The following is a 13,871-nucleotide window of genomic DNA, read 5'->3' as shown; positions in this document are numbered from 1 at the left end:
GGGAAGCCAGTGGAGGGATTGGCAGAGAGGGGTGGAGGACACTGAGTGGAGGCCAGTGGAGGGATTGGTAGAGAGGGGTGGAGGACACTGAGTGGAGGCCAGTGGAAGGATTGGCAGAGAGGGGTGGAGGACACTTAGTGGAGGCCAGTGGAGGGATTGGCAGAGAGGGGTGGAGGACACTGAGTGGAGGGCAGTGGAGGGATTGGCAGAGAGGGGTGGAGGACACTTAATGGAGACCAGTGGAGGGATTGGCAGAGAGGGGTGGAGGACACTGAGTGGAGGGCAGTGGAGGGATTGGCAGAGAGGGGTAGAGGACACTGAGTGGAGGCCAGTGGAAGGATTGGCAGAGAGGGGTAGAGGACACTTAGTGGAGGCCAGTGGAGGGATTGGCAGAGAGGGGTGGAGGACACTGAGTGGAGGGCAGTGGAGGGATTGGCAGAGAGGGGTGGAGGACACTGAGTGGAGGGCAGTGGAGGGATTGGCAGAGAGGGGTGGAGGACACTGAGTGGAGGACAGTGGAGGGATTGGCAGAAAGGGGTGGCCGATACAGAACGGTCAGTAAGGTGGATGAGTCTGGCAGCAGCATTCATGATAGACTGAAGATGGGATAGCCTGCATTGAGGTCGGCCAATGAGGAGGGAGTTACAATAGTCAAGGTGTGATATGACAAGGGAGTGAATGAGTTGCTTAGTGGTTTCCGAGGTTAAGAACGGCCGTATCTTGGAGATGTTACGGAGGTGAAGTCTACAAGATTTAGACAGCGATTGGATTTGGGGCTGAATATATATATATAAATATGTTTGTTTTTTTTAAGAATACTTAGTATGTAAATTAAATGTCCATTATAAATGTTAGTCTTTGCAATGCTAGTAGTAGTTACTCTTGTTGCTGCAAGCACAGATCAACTGCCACCTTCCACACGGAATCATGGCTACGGTACTCATCCTTGGGATGGCAGAATATAGGCAAAAATATCTGCCTTAATGTAGCTTCTCCTCCCCCAACTTAGTGATTGGACATTGAAAGAGCAGCAGTATGCTGAGGTAATCGTGTGCTTTCCCATCCAGTAAGCGTGTCCACTGTCTTCCACTGTGTGCCACCCAAGTTCTATATCAGACCCTTTGAGTGTGGTATGAATTTTAAGAGAGAACACCATACAAAATCCATGCAGAAACCTCCCCAAAATCTATACTAGATCCTTATCAGAGCATGCAGCATGGCTGGCCAGGAAAGACGAGGTGAACCCACCTCTTGAACCAAACCAGACCACATGCCCTGAACAGGGGGAGGGTACTCTTCAAGGGTTACCCCCCTCAGAAAAGCACCTTGTCTCATACTGATGAGATAAAGGGCCTGTTTCCCACAACCCCAACCTAGTGGTTGGGGGGGACCGTTGGCAGGGGGTTTACCAGAATTTGGAAGCCCTCCTTAAAAATACAGGTGACCTAGATACTGGATACCCCCCATGTGAATGTGTAAGGGGTACATAATTAAAAAAAGTAAATAAACACAATAAAAACTTACTACAAAAACAAAAATGTCCTACGATGTAAATCCCTTGACGATCACATTGTCCAGCAATGCAGATCCTCATTCATTGTGAATGACTTCACCCGAGAGACCCCGCCCCTTTGCTTACATTTAGCAGAAGGGACCAGAAGCTGTCATTTGCTGCAAATTGGTAACTGGGTCAGACATATTGGTGGGTCTGTGATTTGTTTTCTTTCAACGCGTCAATGGGTTGACAGGAGTTGTTCAACATGACTAAGATCTGCATCTATGGACAATGGGACTGAAGATAGATTTACATCTTTTGACTTTTTTGGTGTTTTTTATTTTATTACTTAAAAACTTGTTAAAAATTTTGTTTAGCTACTATGCATATTTTTATATAAATAAGTAGGAGTCCTATCATCCCCTTAGTCATCCGTATGGAGAGAGATATCTGGGTCCTTTTTATTTTTAATGGGGTTTTCAAATTTAATAAGCTCCCTACCCTCAGATCCCAAAACCCCCAGTTATGGGAAAGGCACCTTTGCCCTTAACAGCATAGGAACAAGGTGCTTTTCCAGGGGTGTCCCTTTGGCAAGGTACCCCCCATGTTGAGAGCCATAGGACCTTGCACAGTTCAGAGGTCTGCCTTGAACTTGTCTCCTCCTTTTCCTGGCCTTCCAAGCTGCATACTCAAATGTCTAGTATAGATTTGGGGGGATTCCATGCTTTTTTGTTTTTTGCATGGGGTTCCTTATTAAAATTCATACCAAATCTAAATGAATTGGTAAGGTTTTTGGGGAGAACCCATTACTTTTTTCCACAAATCTCTACACTTTCTCTGAAAAGGAATGAGACATTGGTTGCTAGAACGCTGGTGACCGCCGGATCCGACAACCAACCTGAGCAGGAATCTGTCTCATTTAGCAGCGGTATCACTTATATAAAGGAGACACCTTCCTACTGCTAAAGGTTTTACTTCCCACTACAGTTGGGGGTTTGGCCCAACTGAACACCCATTTAGTTGTCACTTCACCAAACCTTCAAACAATCAATATTCGGTTTGAACATTTGGACTGAACCAGCAACTTCTTCCTACATATAACAGAACAGACTGGCCTCCTGGAGGGTGAAGTTTTTCTATCTGAAATTTTTAGTAGCTGGGCGAATTTCCACAGATTTGTGATCATAGATGTTTCCTTTTAACTGGCAAAAAATGGCAACATAGAGAATAAATTGTTAATAATTTGAAAAAAAAATCTCATAGAGATTCCTGGTCTTATTTGTGTGGGTGGGTCAGACTCTCCGTGGTGTTGGTAGACCCTGGCATCCAGGCACATGTCCCAGACCTCTTGTTGGATGTTCCAGGTCTCGGGTCTTCAGTGACGGTTTGGCAGAGACATTCATTGACAGTTTGGCTTAACATCTGAAGATGCAGCCATGGAAGGTCTTTCTTCCTTGGCCTCTATACCCACCATTCCTTTGCCCTCTCTTGATTCCCTTGTCATGGGTGATACATGGAAGCTACTGTACCAAGGTTACATTATTTTTCTGAAAATGCAAATTTACTGAATTACTTTGTGTCCATCTCCAGCTATATGTTTAGTAAGAAAAAATGTTTTTGGTCATATATGTCCTCATTTACCCTTTAATTTTCCATTTTCTAATTTGTCTGATAACCTCTTTTGCATTTTGCATACTTTCATCTATAAATGAAAGGATTATGTTTTTAAGAAGGAGGACTACCTGTGCCTTTAGTTTCTGCTTCTTAGCCCGTAGTTATCGCTTCCAAACCCTGGTGACCCCGGACAAGTTTTACCCAACCAAACACAAAGATTGCAGCTTTCTTTACAGGTTAGAAACTGTGCGATCCAATGAAGTTTTCCATTGACAACCCTTAGAAGATGCAACTATAAAATGATGGAATCTTAAAAGAAAAACATTAAACTTTGTAAAGTATTTTAGATCATTCTGTCCACTAGACAATAAATAAAATAGTTGACAAAAAAGATGAAAATGGTTTCAGTGGATTTTATTCACAGTTTACATTTTCATAACTACAACAAATTATAAATAAATACATATTCTCAAGTCACAAAGCTGTTATGCATTTATTCTATAGAGACCTTTATTGAGATTTTCTGTTGTTGTTACAAAGCAGCAGACGGTCCTGCAGGACTTCCAGCATTTTATATAAGAACAAATCATTAGCCGGTACAAATGTCTTCATGTAAACCTGAGAATATTGTGTAGGTACTCCGTACATGTTCTCCTTTTAATAATTCCTCAGAATGGTGATTGTTTAAATTGATAATTAGATCTCTGCTCTATAGTAATACATGTAAACAGACAGAAAAAATGAATAATATGAGGAATCAGACAGAGATTTCCTCTTTTACCCTCGTAGGTCTATCAGACCATCCACTGACCATGAAGGCACTTTTTGGGCTTTTCCTTCTGATCTATCTGATGACTCTTATCACAAACCTTCTTATATTTTTCTTGGTCCTCACTGACCACCATCTGCACAACCCAATGTATTTTTTTCTTGCCAACTTGGCATTTCTGGACATGTCCTATTCATCAGTGACCGCACCAAGAATGCTCTATGACTTGGTCACAAAAAGACAAACAATTTCCATCCCTGCCTGTATAGCCCAAGTCTTTTTTTATGTGTGCTGTGCTTCTTCAGAAATTTTCTTGCTCTCGGCTATGTCCTACGACCGCTACATTGCCATCTGCCGCCCCCTACATTACAAACTAATGATGTCTTGGAGGATCTGTGCTCATATGGCCTCCATGGTCTGGGTTGCAGGATGTTCTCTCTCGTTGGTTTATGCTTTACTTTTGCTCAGGTTGTCCTTCTGCAGAACATCTTCCATCCACAACTTCTTTTGTGACCTTCCACACTTACATCAGATTACATGTACTGACCCCTTCATAAACATGGTGGTCTTATTTTCAGCAGGTGCTACTTTTACATTAGGAGTTGTTCTTATGACCTTTCTTCCATATGTCTATATTCTTAGTACCATCCTCAGAATCCGTAGCAAGACTGGAAAGAGGAAAGCATTCTCCACCTGCACCTCACACCTCACCGTGGTCTCCATCTTTTATGGCTCCTTAATTTTTATTTACTTGGTTCCATTTTCCAGTGATATGGTCATTTTAAACAAACTATTTACAGTCATATCTGCCCTCATTAACCCATTGCTGAATCCTCTGATCTACAGCCTGAGGAACAAAGATCTCATGGAGGCACTTAGGAGGTCTTATTATCACCTAAAATTAATTCAGGTTTGCTGTTGAAACTAAAATTGTGAATATTGACACTTTTATTATTCTAGGAAATTTTTAGATGACTAAAGATTTTAGTAATGGCTCTCATAAATGGTAAAAATGTCAGTTGTTCAAAGTTGTACCCAACCTATTCATGACCAAGGGTCATTGCTCCTAGATTGTAAGCTCAAAAGAGCAGGGCCCTCGAACCCCTCGTGTTTTGTACTGTTACTGTCTTGTCTCATGTTCTGTCCCCCTCGCTACTGTACAGCGCTGAGCATACCCTTTGGCGCTATATAAATATTGTATAATAATAATAATTGCAATCTTGATGCCCTGGCCACATTCTTTTTTTTCTGTGTTTAACTTTTTTTTATTGATTTCAAATAAAATAAAAGACACACCTAGGTTTTAGAGGTGGAAAACAAGAAAAAAAATATTCTGAACCAATGGACTGCAGACATAGTACAGGAGATGACCAGAGACTGCGGACATAGTACAGGAGATGACCAGAGACTGCGGACATAGTACAGGAGATGACCAGAGACTGCGGACACAGTACAGGAGATGACCAGAGACTGCAGACAGCACAGGGATGACCAGAGACTGCGGACACAGTACAGGAGATGACCAGAGACTGCGGACATAGTACAGGAGATGACCAGAGACTGCGGACACGGTACAGGGGATGACCAGAGACTGCAGACACAGTACAGGGGATGACCAGAGACTGCGGACATAGTACAGGAGATGACCAGAGACTGCGGACAGCACAGGGATGACCAGAGACTGCAGACACAGTACAGGAGATGACCAGAGACTGCGGACATAGTACAGGAGATGATCAGAGACTGCGGACATGGTACAGGAGATGACCAGAGACTGCGGACACAGTACAGGAGATGACCAGAGACTGCGGACATAGTACAGGAGATGACCAGAGACTGCGGACACAGTACAGGAGATGACCAGAGACTGCGGACACAGTACAGGAGATGACCAGAGACTGCGGACATAGTACAGGAGATGACCAGAGACTGCAGACACAGTACAGGAGATGACCAGAGACTGCGGACATAGTACAGGAGATGACCAGAGACTGCGGACAGCACAGGGATGACCAGAGACTGCGGACATAGTACAGGAGATGACCAGAGACTGCGGACATAGTACAGGAGATGACCAGAGACTGCGGACACGGTACAGGGATGACCAGAGACTGCAGACACAGTACAGGAGATGACCAGAGACTGCGGACACAGTACAGGAGATGACCAGAGACTGCGGACATAGTACAGGAGATGACCAGAGACTGCGGACATAGTACAGGGGATGACCAGAGACTGCGGACACAGTACAGGGAAAATACCGGGAACATAGTACAGATGATCAGAGACTGCAGACTGTACAGGGGATGACCAGAGACTGCAGACCTTTCGGGAGGGAGGGGGAGCGGGTACCTGAATTTGACAGGTACCCGCTCCCACTTCCACGGAGTTGTCCTTCCTTCTTCTTCCTGCGCTGGCTTCTGTGACAGCCGGGTGCCCACTGCGCATGCGCGATAAGTGCTGCGCTTTGTGAATGGCCCGGAGCCTTCTGAGACCTGTCATGTTTCCCAGAAGACACCGGACCATTCACAAAGCGTGACGCTTCTCGCGCATGCGCAGAGGGCACCCGGCTGTCACAGGAGCCGGCGCGGGAAGACTGCAGCGCTGGAGCGAGGAACAGGTAAAGTCCTGCAGGAGAGAAGAGCTGAGCGGCCGGCCCAATATTCTGACATGGTGGCAGCAGAAATACCGGACCGGCCGCTTTATATTCGCTCCATAAGATGCACTGACATTTTCCCCCCTTTTTTGGGGGGGAAGAAAGTGCGTCTTATAGAGCAAAAAATACGGTACATTACATATCAAAAATACTTATACAGGGAAACATTAAATAAAAACGTGACACAGGAAGGAGACATACAAGAAGGTGCATTCCCCAGAGCCCCCAAACTCTGCTTCCTAACGACACTTTTCTTTCCCCTTTAAAAAGGAACAGAAATGAAAGAGGATAATTCCTAGTTTTACAATATTATTTGGTCCACCTAGATTTATCCAGAAAAGTTCTTAGATCCTCCAGACCTTTTATATCCAATCCCCCCCCAAATCATCTCTCATCCTCCACCTATGTTCATGTTTTGTGGCTTTACAAAGAAATCTCAATCATGACTTTTTTCCCGTTCTCCCTTCCTTCTTAAACAATACTGTGACCAGAGCAATATTTGTTTTACACACTATGATTGCTTATACTAGTGAATTTCACTGTTATAAGCAACCAGTTTTACCGAGTGAATTGGATTCATTCAGGATTTACTATTGTTGTTAGCTGTGATTGCTCACAGCTAATCACATGGTACAGATAGGTTGTGATTTTCCCTGTCTGCACCTTGTGATCACTGTGACCAACAGATCAGCACAACAGCACACAATGGATGGCACAAATGAACGCCATTCATTGTGTACTATTGTCATGTGATCTGCTATGATTGTTTACAGCAATCACATGGTACCAGCCATGGCCGGTACACTGATTGGTCATCTGCTGTGTCTGGTGGTAAAAGCGGGTGACAGATCACGCAGCAGTGTGGCCCATGGGGCGAGCACAAGGCATGTTCTGTGGAGGACGTCATATGACATTCACCCATAACATAATGTGTATTGCCGTCACTTGTCTTTAGGCCGGGCAAGAACAGGATATACAGTATATATATATATATATTTTTTTAAGAATACTTAGTATCTACATTAAATGTCCATTATAAATGTTAGTCTTTGCAATGCTAGTAGTAGTTACTCTTGTTGCCGCAAGCACAGATCAACTGCCACCTTCCACACGGAATCATGGCTACGGTACTCATCCTTGGGATGGCAGAATATAGGCAAAAATATCTGCCTAAATTTAGCTTCTCCTCCCCCATCCTAGTGATTGGGCATTGAAAGAGCAGCAGTATGCTGAGGTAATCTGTGTGCTTTCCCATCCAGTAAGCGTGTTCATTGTCTTCCACTGTGTGCCGCCCGAGTTCTATATCAGACCCTTTGAGTGTGGTATGGATTTTAAGGGAGAACACCATGCAAAATCCATGCAGGAACCCCCCCAACATATGTCAGAGTATGCAGAATGGATGGCCAGGTAAGGCGAGTTGAACCCACCTCTTGAACCATACCAGGTCACATGCCCTGATCAGGGGGAGGGTACTCTTCAGGGGTTACCCCCCAGAAAAGCACCTTGTCTCATACTAATGAGATAAAGGGCCTATTTCCCACAACCCCAACCTAGTGGTTGGGGGGGACCGTTGGCAGGGGGTTTACCAGAATTTAGAAGCTCTCCTTAAAAAAACAGGTGACCTAGATACTGGATACCCCCCATGTGATGTGTAAGGGGTACATAATAAAAAAAGTAAATAAACACACTTGTAAAAAACAAATCAAAAAACTACAATGTCCTACAATGCAAATCCCTTGACGATCACATTGTCCAGCAATGCAGATCCTCGTTCATTGTGAATGACTTCACCCGGGAGACCCCGCCCCTGTGCTTACATTTAGAAGAAGGGACCAGAAGCTGTCATTTGCTGCAAATTGGTAACTTGGTCAGACGTATTGGTGGGTCGATGAATTTTTTCTTTCAACGCGTCAATGGGATGACAGGAGTTGCTCAACATGATTGACTAGGATCTGCATCTATGGACAATGGGATTGAAGATAGATTTACATCTTTTGACTTTTTTGGTGCTTTTTATTTTCTTACTTAAAAACTTGTTCAAAATTTAGTTTAGCTACTATGCATATTTTATTTATTATAATTAAGTAGGAGTCCTATCATCCCCTTAGTCATCCATATGGAGAGAGATATCTGGGTCCCTTTTATTTTTAAAGGGTTTTTTTTTAAAGGGGTTTTCATATTTTAAGAAGCTCCTTACCCTCAGATCCCACAACCACCAGCGCTTTGGGAAAGGAGCCCTTGCCCTTAACAGCATAGAAACAAGGTGCTTTGCCAGGGGTGTCAAGGTACCCCCCATGTTGTACCTGGGGCCTGGTATAGTTCAGAGGTCTACCTTGAACTTGTCTCCTCCTTTTCCTGGCCTTCCATGCTGCATACTCAAATGTCTAGTATAGATTTGGGGGGATTCCATGCTTATTTGTTTTTTGCATGGGGTTCCTTATTAAAATTCATACCAAATCTAAATGAACTGGTATGGTTTTTGGGGAGAACCCATTACTTTTTTCCATACATCTCCACCCTTTGTCCAAACAGGAATGAGACATTGGCTGCTAGAACACTGGTGACCGCCGGATCCAACAACCAACCTGAGCAGGAATCTGTCTCATTTAGCAGCGGTATCACTAATATAAAGGAGACACCTTCCTACTGCGAAATGTTTTACTTCCCGCTGCAGGTGGGGGTTTGGCCCAACTGAACACCCATTTAGTTGTCACTTCACCAAACCTTCAGACAATCAAAATTCAGTTCAAACATTTGGATTGAACCAGCAACTCCTCCCTACATATAACAGAACAGACTGTCCTCCTGGATTGTGAAGTTTTAGTAGCTGGGCGAATTTCCACCGATTTGTGATCATAGATGTTTTCCTTTTAACTGGCAAAAAATGGCAACATAGAGAATAAATTGTTAATAATTTGAAAAAAAAAATCATAGAGATTCCTGGTCTTATTTTTGTGGGTTGGTCAGACTATCCATGGTGTTGGTAGACCCTGGCATCATGGGGTTCACTGAAAGTTGCATCATTTTTCTTTGTTATCTACACAGGTTTTAGTGATTTGTTTTACAAAGGGGTTCATTTAGCAGAGTGGCTAAGTGGTTAGCACTTCCGTCTAGCAGCACTACAATCATTGGTTCAAATCCCAACCACGGCACTATCTGCACAGAGTTTGCATGTTCTCCTGGAGCCTGCATGGGTTTCCTCCCACACTCTAAAGACATGCTGGTGGATTAATTGGCTCCTGTCTAAATTGGCCCTAATGTGTAAGTATGAATTTCGGTTAGGGGCCTTAGATTGTAAATCGGGATCCACCCCAGAGTCTGGAGCAGCATCTGGCTCAATGTAGTTCTGAGAGCATGAGCCAGCAGCTCCCTCCCCCTCCTCCGGAAGCTGAACCAGAGGACCTTCAGTGCAAGGATCTTCCTGCTTCTCCTTCATACATGCTCTGGATATCATGTACCTGGTGACAGAGGCCAATGGAGAGAGGGCTTCCCTTGCGGATAAGTTCCAAACTCCCCTGAAGGTGGGACAGCAGGAGTCAGGCCCAGAGTAGCACAGGTCGCCTGTTGGAGTGCTTGTTTGGTGGTCCACCCAGGAGCACGGCTGATGCGCTGAGATGGGGCCTGCAGGCAGGGAGCGCCTATGCGAGGTATGCAGGTCTTCCAAAGAATACAGGATCACAGGATAACCAGTTCGAGCCAAGGTCGGGTGCCAGGTGGAGATCGGAGCAGACATAGTCAAGAGGGATAGCCGAGGTCATACACAGAGAGCAGGAGAGAAGATCCGTTAGACAAGCCGGGGTCAGGTCAGGATTAAACAGAGCAGACAGGTCCAGGAGCAAGCCGAGTCGTTATCAGGAAATCACAAGTCAGGATAGCAAGGGAACAAAGGTACTAGGGATCCAGAGATCAACCAGCATCTGAGAGTAGCGCAGGGCTTCCTTATAAATGCTTTTTGGCCCCAAATTTGAGCCGATGTGAACTTCTGCAGCCATGCAAGGTACTAGCAGGGGTGCCAGGTCTCCTAACACCTCTGCCGAGGACAGAGCACTGACACTGGATCTGTGTGCTTCTTCCCTGACTCCCAATATCAGAATGCAAATTTAGCCAACTCTTCCCATACCATCCAGTGGAAACTTGTTCCAGTTCCAGCACCATAGCAGATACGCAGACACAATCACTATTTTTTATTATGGCTAATTTTACTATTTTTATTATTTTTGTAAATTAAATTATATGTGCGTACTATTTAAACATGTTTCTCAAAAGGTAGTCACCATCTTACAAATCTTAAAAATTCAAGCCAGACCGGGCTCTAGCTAGACCATACTGACATTGGCAGGATATTCAAGACTACCAACACCTCTTCTAACAAACATGGAAAGGGACAGAATAAATTGTTGAATGCACACTGTGTGAACCTTTTAGTGGCTTGCAGAGGTGGGGGGGATGCCAGTAAACCTTGTATGGCTACAATATTTGGTGGCTCTGCCACTTCTACCTCCTAATAACGAGAGCGCAAATCTCTGGATGCTCCAATTCACAGGGAAAACACCGGAAACACTTCCCTTTTGTTACCTCTGCTGCTTAATCCTGTGTAATGGTGCTGCCCAGTATCATCATAGCCACCATCTGGAACATGTCCTCCTTCTACCCTTTCTTGTCAAAAACCCCTCATGGAATTAAAAAAAGGGCCAAAGCTATAGTTTTTCTTAGGAAGACACTGTGACGTCTTTGTCTGCCTTTTGGCTTGTTTTTTTCTGCCATAAAATTGTGGTGCTACTGAAGAATCTATACCCACCAAAACCCATCAAAAAAAGTCTGCAGGATTCATATTTTAGAAAGATTGCCGACTTTTTGCTCATGTCTCCATTTTTAGGCCTCTTGGTGCAGCCCCGGGCCAAGTTTTACCCATCTATGAATGAAAGGATGGTGTTCATAAGAAAGAGGACTACCTGTGCCTTTAGTTTCTGCTTCTTGGCCCGTAGTTATCACTTCCAAACCCTGGTGACCCCGGACAAGTTTTACCCAACCAAACACAAAGATTGCAGCTTTCTTTACAGATTAGAAACTGTGCGATCCAATGAAGTTTTCCATTGACAACCCTTAGAAGATGCAACTACAAAATGATGGAATCTTTAAAAAAAAAAACGTACTTTATAAAGTATTTTAGATCATTCTGTAAACTAGCCAATAAATAAAATAGTTGACAAAAAAGATGAAAACAGTTTCAGTGGATTTTATTCAGTTTATATTTTCACAACAAAAATCAAATTATAAATAAATACACATTCTCAAGTCACAAAGGTGTTATACATTTATTCTATAGAGACCTTTATTGAGATTTTCTGTTGTTGTTACAAAGCAGCAGACGGTCCTGCGGGACTTCCAATATTTTATATAAGAACAATTCATTAGCCGGTACAAATGTCTTCATGTAAACCTGAGAATATTGTGTAGGTACTCCGTACATGTTCTCCTTTTATTAATTCCTCAGAATGGTGATTGTTTAAACATATAAATATATCTCTGCTCTATAGTAATACATGTAAACAGACAAAAAAAATGAATATTATGAGGAATCAGACAGAGATTTCCTCTTTTACCCTCGTAGGTCTATCAGACCATCCACTGACCATGAATGCACTTTTTGGGCTTTTCCTTCTGATCTATCTGATGACTCTTATCACAAACCTTCTTATATTTTTCTTGGTCCTCACTGACTCCCATCTGCACAACCCAATGTATTTTTTTCTTGCCAACTTGGCATTTCTGGACATGTCCTATTCATCAGTGACCGCACCAAGGATGCTCTATGATTTGGTCACAAAAAGTCGATCAATATTCATTCCTGAATGTATAGCCCAAGTCTTTTTCTACATCTCCTGTGCTTGGGCAGAACTTTTCTTGCTCTCGGCTATGTCCTACGACCGCTACATTGCCATCTGCCGCCCCCTACATTACAAACTAATGATGTCTTGGAGGGTCTGTGCTCATATGGCCTCCATGGTCTGGGTTGTAGGATGTTCTGTCTCTTTGGTTCATACTTTATTTTTGCTCAGGTTGTCCTTCTGCAGAACAACTTCCATCCACAACTTCTTTTGTAACCTTCCACACTTGATCCAAGTTACATGTACTGACCCCTTCATAAACATGGTGGTCATATTCTTATCAGGTGCTACTTTTGCATTAGGAGTCGTTCTTTTGACCTTTCTTCCATATGTCTATATTTTTAGTACCATCCTCAGAATCCGTAGCAAGACTGGAAAGAGGAAAGCATTCTCCACCTGCACCTCACACCTCACCGTGGTCTCCATCTTTTATGGCTCCTTAATTTTTATTTACTTGGTTCCATCTTCCAGCAATATGGTCAGTTTAAACAAATTATTTACAGTCATATCTGCCCTCATTAACCCATTGCTGAATCCTCTGATCTACAGCCTGAGGAACAAAGATCTCATGGAGGCACTTAGGAGGTCTTATTATCACCTAAAATCAATTCAGGTTTGCTGCTGAAACTAAATTGGTAACATTTTAAACTTTTATATTTCTGGAAAATGTTTAGATGACTAAATATTTTAGCAATGTCTTTCACAAATGGTAAAAATGTCGGTCGCTCTTTGTTGTACCCAACCTATTCATGACCAATGGTCATTGTAATCTTGATGCCCTGACCACATTCTTTTTTTTTTTAACTTTTTGTGTTTAACTTCTTTTTTTATTAATTTCAAATACATTAAATACCAAAAATACTTATACAGGGAAACATTAAAAAAACATTTGACATGACACATGAAGGAGGACATACAAGAAGATGCATTCTCAAGAACCCTCAAACTCTTCTTCCTAACGATACTTTTATTTCCCCTTTAAAATGGAACAGAAAGAAAGGAAGATAACTCTTAGTTTTGAAATACTATTTGGTCCACCTAGGTTTATCCAGGAGAGTTAGATCCACCAGGCCTTTTATAGCCAACTTACCTCTCCCCCCCCCCAATCATCTCTCATCCTCCACCTACATTCGTGTTTTGTGACTTTACAAAATAATCACAATCGTGACTTTTTTTCTCTTCTCCCCCTTTTTTTTTTTTCCTCCATCTTTATAGTGTCACCCCTCCTCCAAAATGGACACATTTTACAGGATGTGTTGGTTACCGTCACGATAACTCTCTGACTAATTTACCTGCCAAAATATTTTTTACATGTTTTATAAACATATAAGGCTTTTAACTAACATAAAAACTTCATAAAAGTTGAGAAATGTACAATAGTATAAAAAAATGTAGTTTTAGTATAATTCATGCTTAAATGATTTCATGTAATTATTGCTCTTCCAAATA

General features: G+C 42.9%; 2 protein-coding genes across 2 annotated transcripts; both read left to right on the top strand.

Moving 5' to 3' along the window:
• The first annotated feature begins 3,825 nt into the window (after positions 1-3,825).
• LOC149433809 (olfactory receptor 2A12-like) lies at positions 3,826-5,017 on the top strand. The gene has a single exon (XM_089664415.1). The coding sequence runs from the start codon at positions 3,850-3,852 to the stop codon at positions 4,798-4,800; it is 951 nt and encodes a 316-aa protein (XP_089520541.1). The 5' UTR covers positions 3,826-3,849; the 3' UTR covers positions 4,801-5,017.
• Positions 5,018-12,153: 7,136 nt separating this feature from the next.
• LOC149433808 (olfactory receptor 1G1-like) lies at positions 12,154-13,196 on the top strand. Its single transcript, XM_089664414.1, has one exon. It carries the CDS (start codon positions 12,169-12,171, stop codon positions 13,045-13,047), a length of 879 nt encoding a protein of 292 aa, XP_089520540.1. The 5' UTR covers positions 12,154-12,168; the 3' UTR covers positions 13,048-13,196.
• Positions 13,197-13,871: the final 675 nt, after the last annotated feature.

The sequence above is a fragment of the Staurois parvus genome, unplaced genomic scaffold (genome assembly GCF_062004578.1).
Source record: "Staurois parvus isolate SC_StPar_1 unplaced genomic scaffold, SC_StPar_1.0 ptg001917l, whole genome shotgun sequence".
Lineage (NCBI taxonomy): Eukaryota > Metazoa > Chordata > Amphibia > Anura > Ranidae > Staurois > Staurois parvus.
The sequence above is the reverse complement of the archived record's forward strand: the minus strand, read 5'-3'. Positions and strand labels throughout refer to the sequence as shown.